Consider the following 7,911-nt stretch of genomic DNA (forward strand, 5'->3'; position numbering starts at 1 on the left):
CGCCGCCGGGTGCCCGGAGCGCTGCGAGCCCGCGCGCTGCTCCCCGCCGCCGGCACACTGCGAAGGCGGCCGCGTCCGCGACGCGTGCGGCTGCTGCGAGGTGTGCGGCGCGCCCGAGGGGGCGGCGTGCGGCCTGCAGGAGGGCCCGTGCGGCGAGGGGCTGCAGTGCGTGGTGCCCTTCGGGGTGCCCGCCTCGGCCACGGTGCGGCGGCGCTCGCAGGCCGGCCTCTGCGTGTGCGCCAGCAGCGAGCCGGTGTGCGGCAGCGACGCCAACACCTACGCCAACCTGTGCCAGCTGCGCGCCGCCAGCCGCCGCTCCGAGAGGCTGCACCAGCCGCCGGTCATCGTCCTGCAGCGCGGCGCCTGCGGCCAAGGTACCTGCGCGCCCGGGGCTCCCCGCTCTCGCCATCCCGGCCCCGGCGGGCCGGCCGGGCGAGCCGAGGGGCGGCGAAGCGTCGCGGGGTGTTGGGGCTCCCACCTGCTGCGAGAGGCGGGCCCCGGACCCCCGGTGGGGGAACTTTCCGCGGGCCCCCTGGGGACCCAAGCTTTGCGCCCGGCCCGGGGCCGGCTCCGCGCCCGGCGGGTGCCCCGCGCGCTCTGGGCGGCAGCCCCGGGCCAGGGTGACGGGGCGTCCCGCCCGCTGGCCGGCTGCTGGGTGCCCCGCGAGGCACCACAGCGCCCCGGGGGAACACGGACAAACGAGACAGGAGTGTGCGCGTAGAGTTGAGAGGGATTGGGAAAGGTGCCTTGTGCCCGAGGCGTCGGGACCGCCAGGACTCATTTCTGTCGCTTTGCCTTCCTTCTACTTCTCTGCATTCGGCCCCCCACCCCCCTGGCGCCTTTAGAGTTAAGCGTGCGTTCGTCTTATTATGGATCCTGTCCCGGAAAACTTTCCCGTAACTTTGTATTTGAAAGGAACGGTGTTCCCGCCCGCTCCGCGGTTCCCCCAGATGATCTCGCTGGGTTGGCACCGCTTGAGCCCCGCAGACTTTGCAGCGGCGTGGCCGCCTGCCTGCTTCCCGTGTTTTGAGCCAATCCTACAAAAATGAAAGTGGCTTTTTTTTTTTTTTTTTAAATAAGCGGAACGGAACTTTGGATCGCGGAATCTGAGGCGGGGAAGGGGTGGGGGAGGCGGTTAGGGATGAAGAAGTGAACCCCTCCTCCTTACTTTCGCATCATTTCTGGCTCAGCGAGACCCGTCCTGGCTGGGGAGGTGCCGGTGACCCAGCGAAGGGTGGGGAAATTGTCTCTCTCGCGGGACCTTCCAGAGGGATGCTTCTCCAGGCGGAGAGACCATGTGGAAAAACAATACGGAGTTCAGCTGCGGCCAATCCAGCAGTGTAGGGACGGGCCGGCTGTGCTTGGCAGCGCACTTGGCCGCAGCCTCCTACCGCGGGCAGTGCATGGAGAGGGAGGGAGGCAGGGGAGCCCAGCGCCAGGAAGTGGTCTAGATTTTCTTTGGAGAAATATGGTCCAACATGACCAACTAGGGCCTGGCACAGGTTGGCTCCCACGCAGAGAAAGGTGCCAGAGCCGTGGAGGAGAAATTGGAGGTTGTGTATTCCAGCAACACAGGAGCAGGGAGCCCGGCCTGCCCTCAGGAAAGAGCCTAGCCAGGGGGGAGGCAGGAGACTTCCCTCGGAGAGAAGTGGTCCAACAGCGACTGAGGTATGGCTGTGACAGTGCACAGGTGTGAGATTCCCGTTTCACAGATAGGGGAACTGAGGCTCAGTTACTTGCCCACGGCCACTCAGCTGGAATTTGAACCCAGACAGCCTTCCTTGGTGCCAGCCTAGTGCTCAACCCCAAGGCTGAGAAAGAGAGGTCAGACAGGGTGACGGAAGTTTCCGGAAGGCCGGGAAGTGCATCCCAGGCGGCCTGCTCAGTCTGGGCAAAGCCTGAAACTTGCTTGGGAGCTGGTGAATAGATTGGTGTGGCTGGGGACATTAGGGGCGGGCAGCGAGAGTGACTCAGGCTGGTGGCACAGAGTCCCGGGCCTGAAGAGGCCGGCTGTGCTGTGTATTTGGATGTTCTTGGACCAGGGGCAGCTTAAAGAAATCCCAGCGTAGGGCTCACCTAGCACCGGAGCGCAGAACTCGCCAGGGTGCGGAGTGAGGGCCACGGCAATAGTCTGGGTGTGGGGTGACGACATTGAAAAAAGCATCTGGCATATTTTTGTCAAAAACAAGCCAGCTGTTCCTGCGTGTAGTCTCACTGCTCGGGGTCTTGAGTCATTGGCACCGTCTGAGCACCTGATTTATTGCCCGTGGAGTCACTTAGCGAGCTTCGCAGTTGGCAGAGGCATTAATAGTCGCCGTGTGGAGAGAAACAGGTCCTTGTCCGTGGGCCATCAGGCCCACAGCAGGCTCCCAGACAGCCGGCGTGGGGACAGTCACAGGAGGATGAGCGTGGGTGGCGGCCTTGAGAGGAGAGAGAGACAAGAGGGGGCGAGGCTATTCTCACCCTTCTCTCTGCAAGTATTTCTTGAGCGCTGCGGTGTGTCAGACGCCGTGTGCTTCTCTGCCTGGCACACGGGAGGCACCCGGTAGATATGTGGGCAGGTGATGAATGAATAAGTGAATGCATCAGGAAATAAGAGGTGCCTGAGACACAGGGCCATCCAGACTTCCCCTAATGGAAGGCCTTGCTTTTCCCATCTGGTGCCCACCCGCGCTCCACTCCTGCCATCTAGCACTCCGCCCTTGACTTCCCAGAGGTGCCTCTGTGGACCGGAGCCTGGGAGCCAAGACTTCATTCAGTGGAAGCCCGGCCGGCAAGCAGGTCACTTGACGTCGTTGTTGAATGAGGTGAAATTGGCAGCCAGTTCTGGCTGAGAGGGTTGGCGGGAATGCTCTCTCTTTTCGCTGGGGTGATCGCGGGAGGCCTGGAGTTGGAGGGAGCCGTGCATGGATGTGGGGAAGGAGCTCCCGAGACAGGAGCGGGCTCCATGATCTCCGAGATCCTCTGGAGGGTTTGTCTGGAGCAGAGAGCGAGCGGGGAGCCAGGAGGAAATGCCCGCAGACCAGCGGGCCCTGAGTTGAGCAGCTCTTTAGAGTCATGGTGGATGGTTGGATGGGGGAACGTGTCACCACTGAAAAGAAAGCACTTTAATCTGTAAGCTGTTTAACGAAGAGTTCAGACAGCGTCTCCTAAAAATGGTTCTGGAGGTGAAGGCAAATCATCTATTTCAGAAGTCTCGGGGCACCGGGGTGGCTCAGTCGGTTAAGCGGCCGACTTCAGCTCAGGTCATGATCTCGTGGTCGGTGGGTTCGAGCCCCGCGTGGGGCTCTGTGCTGACAGCTCGGAGCCTGGAACCTGCTTCCGATTCTGTGTCTCCCTCTCTCTCTGGCCCTCCCCCGTTCATGCTCTGTCTCTCTCTGTCTCAAAAATAAATAAACATTAAAAAAATATTAAAAAAAAAATCTCAATGCTGCTGTCAGGGTTTGGATGGGAAAGTGTCCAAGTATGAGAACAAAGATCTCTCATCTTTCACCACTAGCAGCTTGGATTCATTTAAAGCAAAAATTCGCTGCTGTCAGGAAATTATAACAGAGAAAGGAATTGCAAGTAATATAACAGTATAATAATAAAGGCTAACATATATTTAGGGCTTATTCTGTGCCAGGCATGTGTCAACCCATTTGACCCGCCTAGAATCGTGTGAGGAGTGTGCTCTAATCTTCCCTGTGTCCCAACTGGGAGACAGAGTCACAGAGAAGTTCCTTGTCCAGGACTTGAACCCATGCATCTGGTCCAGGGCGCATTCATAATCACCATGCTGTGCTGTTGACAGAGAAACTAAGATTATAAGCCAGCTCCAGCTAAGCCGCGGCTAATAGCTGGAATAAACAGTGCTCCAGATGGCCATGGCCTTGAGATGAAATGTAGGACACCTCCCAGCTCTCATTCCACAGGCACGAGAGTTGGAGGACATGGTTGCCCCAGTTGCCGTCAGTGCAACTTTTGCTACAGAAAAGCAAAAGAACAGAAGGGGCTGGAAGAAAGATGTATCCAAACCAGAACCCTCGGCCCCAGACTGCTGTTGGGGAGAGAAAGTCCCCTCTGGATTCCCAGACATTGCAAAAGACTAGCCAGCACTACAGATCTCTGCTAAAAATGGACGAGAAGCCAGGAAAGAGGCCTGAAAAAGACTTCTCAAAGCAGCAGGCTACTCCGTTTCTACCCCTAGTACCCACCCCAGGAGAGCCCACCCCACCTCAAACAGCAGCCCAGACAAGCCTGGAGCTCTCCCATCCTCGTTCTGGTCCTGGTCCCGGTCCCAACATCGCCGTCCCCCCCCCCCCCCCCCCCCCAAAATCCCCCCCCCCCCCCCCGATGAGGTGGAGCCTGGCTGTGCATTCCTGGTAAAGAGCCACCAGCTTGGAAGAAGAACTGTCTTTTCCACGGTTTAGAAGGCTTTGCTCTCTCCGGTTGGTTATTTGCCTTTATTCTCTTGTCGGTTTTGCTAAAGAGTTAAAATATTAAAGTTTCACAAAATTAGTACGTTAACAGTATCGAAAGCCAAGCGTTTGAGTTATTTCATTCCGTCCAGAAGAGCTGTAAATAGGTTGCATTAGAGCTTAAAATAACCGCATTCAGTAAGCGATTCTGGTGGGGACCATGAGCTAACTGTGGTCAGGCGTCCGACAGCCTCCGGACTGCGGGGCTGGATTCTGAGTCCATTTGGAGTTGTGTGATCCTGGACACTGTTTCGTGCCTTGGATTGAGAGATCAGACTTTCCATGGGCCTGTATATCAAGTGAATAAATAGCTCTGGTCAGGCTTAGTTTGAAGAAGAAATCAAGCTTGGCAGCGGCTGAGGGTTCCTTGGAAGGCCAGCTAGTGTGGAGGGACTGGCGGGCTGGCCCCTGGCTCTGACCCTTCCTAGACTGTTACCTCACCCAGGTGACCAGCTCCTGACATCTCAGAGCCTCAGCAATGAGGGGATTGGGCCAGATGATCTCTGAGGTCCCTTCTAGCTGGAATGGTCTGTGATTCTTGTAAGAAAACTAATCTGAAAACCCGTGGTCACGTGGCCCATCTTGGGCCTGGTTCCCTTGTACGTTAGCTTTTGCTGGCTGGGGAAAATCCCTGGTTGACCATCGTGGTGACATGCCCACCCCTGAGATGTGAGCTCCAGTGAACCTGGTGCCTCTCCCTGCTTTTCCCAGAGGCCCCACGGCTGGGCTGGAGTGGGATCCTTCTCGAGTCATTTCATCTTTCTTTCCCACCTTCCTTGCCATTAAAGAAGAAGGAAAAAGGGAAGGAAGGAAGGCAGGCAGGCAGGCAGGCAGGCAGGCTGGCAGGCAAGAAAGGAGGAAAGAAGGCAAAGAAAGAAAGGGAGATAGAATTAACATCAACAGAGGAACTGAGACGTGTACCAATTCCAAATGCTTTTCCAAAAGGCCCCCAGAAGTGATAGGGAAGTTGGTGTGACCCAGTGCTGCTGGGTGACGTGTGTCTAGAGCCACCGATGATCACCAGCTAGGATAACACAGCACCAGACGGGAATGAGTGGCAGCGAAGAGGCCAGGCCACTTGCTGCTCAGAGGCTACAGAATTTAGCGTTTGGAATTAGTGACGTGGATTCTATTTCTAAGTTTCTTCAGAGCATTTATGGAACACCTACTGTGTACTCAGAAGGGGGTCGAAGGGAGTAAGGCTAGCAGCCCACCATCTCAAGGACTTCGTGCTGGATCACGCGATACCCGGCCTCAGGAGTCGGAGCAGCACTTTCTAAACGTGGGACTTCGTGTGTGTGACGTAATCTCTGTAAGCCTCAGTTTCCTCATCAGTGGAATAATAATAAAAACAATAGTACCCGCATACATATGTCCTTGGGTTGCTGGGGGGTGGAAGCTTCGAATTATATGAAGTGCTTAGAAGTGTACCTGCTGCGTTACTAGGACCCAATCGGCATTGGCTGTAATAATAGAAACAGTCATCATTTTTGAGACATCTAACAGGGAGTCAGCTCGGTGGGGGGAGTGCTGTAAGGATCATGTCTTCCTGGGGATGAGGTGGGCAGGTGGGTTACAGAAGGCTTCGCAGAGAAGGAAGGTGGTGGGGGACGTGTGTCCTGGAAGCTGACTTGGAATTTGCCAGTAAATATGTTTGAAAGTTTCTCTGGGCAGAGGGACTCAGACGCCACTGTCTCTGTTACCCCGTGAACCCCCTGGTCCTTGCCTATGTATCATTTGACAAGTGTGTGACTTTTCTTTCTTTCTCTCTACTTCTTTCTTCCTTCCTTCCTTTCTTTCTTTCTTTCTTTCCTTCCTTCCTTCCTTCCTTCCTATTGAGTTTTGAGAGAGAGAGAGAGAGAGAGCGTGAGAATGAGTGGGGGAGGGGCAGAGAAAAAGGGAGACACAGAATCCGAAGCAGGTTCCGGGCTCCCAGCTGTCAGCACAGAGCCCGATGCGGGGCTTGCACCCACCAGCAGGGAGATCATGATCGGAGCCAAAGTCGGACGCTTAACCGTCTGAGCCATTAGGCGCCCCTGTGTGACTTCTCTTGAGTGAAGAGCTGGGACACCTGAGCTTTTACAGATGTCCCCTTGTTAACCCTGCCTGGAGGGACTTTGTGACGCTCAGGAGATGGCAGTGTTTAGAAGCCCTGAGAGCTTCTTGAATAATCCTTGTTTTGGGAGCGTCTCACATGGAAAGATTTGCCACATCTAAGTGTGGGAGCCTACCGGGTACCCTATTATTTGAGATTCCTGGGACAAATTGTCAAGTAAGCGCATTGCATGAACACGGTCCTCCCCAGCATCACGTGACAGTGGCCCACTCCCTCACCGGGGGCTGATCCTGCGCCCTTGGGCACATGGTGGTTTCGGAGGGCACATTGTTGTGGCTGGAATGTTTGATAGTTTTCAGATTTGAATAAACCCTAAGTGAGTCAGAGGCTTGTGCAATGCCTTCAGGCCTCAGGAAACATCTTTTTCATTAGTTGTGCAATCAGATCTTGAGAAGAAGACGGTAGGCCTGTGTGTGTGACGAGCTGTTTTCTTCTCAGGGTTTGGCGAGGTTTGCGGGACGGTTCCCTTTCACATAGTCTCGGGTGAGATTTCACCAGCTCATTTAGCACTTGAGTCATCTTGCACCCCGTGACTGGGAGAAGCCCTGTCTTCGGTGCCACTATTCCAGGTGGCAGTCACCACTTGGTGGGGATGGATGGACACAGAGTTCTGCCAGTTGGGGCTGCCCAGGCAGGCGGCTGCCAGCCAGATACAGAGGAGAGAAGGCTCAGCGTCTAGCGGTCACGTCTGGTTTTCTCCGGCAGAGTGAGCTAGCCGGGGGGCCCAGGGACCCCAGGACGGCCGGGTGGTGGGTCACAGCCCTGGAGAAACAGTGACCCCCAAAGAGCTACTGCCGCTGGGTGCACTCTGGGAGGGGACACTGTGTACCCTGAGTTAGGGGCCTGCTGCCTCCTTGGCCACTAGGGCCACCCAGGGAGGGAATGGCATTGTCCTCGATTCCCGGCTCAGGAAACAAGAGGAGGCTCCAAGCAGTAGGTTGTAACTGACCAAGGCTCCCTGGCAGGACGAAGCAGGGCTGGGACTGGGACCCAACTCTGTCTTACTCCCAAACCATTTTGAGACTTTTTTATCCATGTTTTTTATTTATTTTTGAGAGAGAGAGAGAGTACAAGTGGGGTAGGTAGGGGCAGAGAGAGAGGGAGACAGAGGGTCCGAAGCGGGCCCTGCGCTGAGAGGGGAAGTCCTGAGACTTTCCTCAGTCCTGAGGACTCAGTCAGTTCAGTCCTGAGAGCGGGGATTGAACTCACAAGCAGTGAGATCATGACCTGAGCCGAAGTTGGACGCGTATCCGACTGAGCCACCCGGGCGCCTCAAGACTTCTTTGCCTCAAGTGTTACTTAGAAGACTGTTACTGAATCTCCAAGTATTGGCGG

At 56.0% G+C, this 7,911-nt stretch overlaps 1 protein-coding gene across 1 annotated transcript in view; it reads left to right on the top strand.

Moving 5' to 3' along the window:
- Nucleotide 1: 1 nt before the first annotated feature.
- HTRA1 (HtrA serine peptidase 1) overlaps nucleotides 2-7,911 on the top strand; it is a gene marked incomplete at its 5' end in the record, with an annotated part of 51,637 nt that continues 43,727 nt past the window's right edge. The window contains one exon of the mRNA XM_049646024.1: nucleotides 2-374. Within this exon, the coding sequence (XP_049501981.1) occupies nucleotides 2-374 (373 nt within the window). The remainder of the gene's footprint in view (nucleotides 375-7,911) is intronic.

The sequence above is a fragment of the Panthera uncia genome, chromosome D2, assembly GCF_023721935.1.
Source record: "Panthera uncia isolate 11264 chromosome D2, Puncia_PCG_1.0, whole genome shotgun sequence".
In the NCBI taxonomy this organism is placed as follows: domain Eukaryota; kingdom Metazoa; phylum Chordata; class Mammalia; order Carnivora; family Felidae; genus Panthera; species Panthera uncia.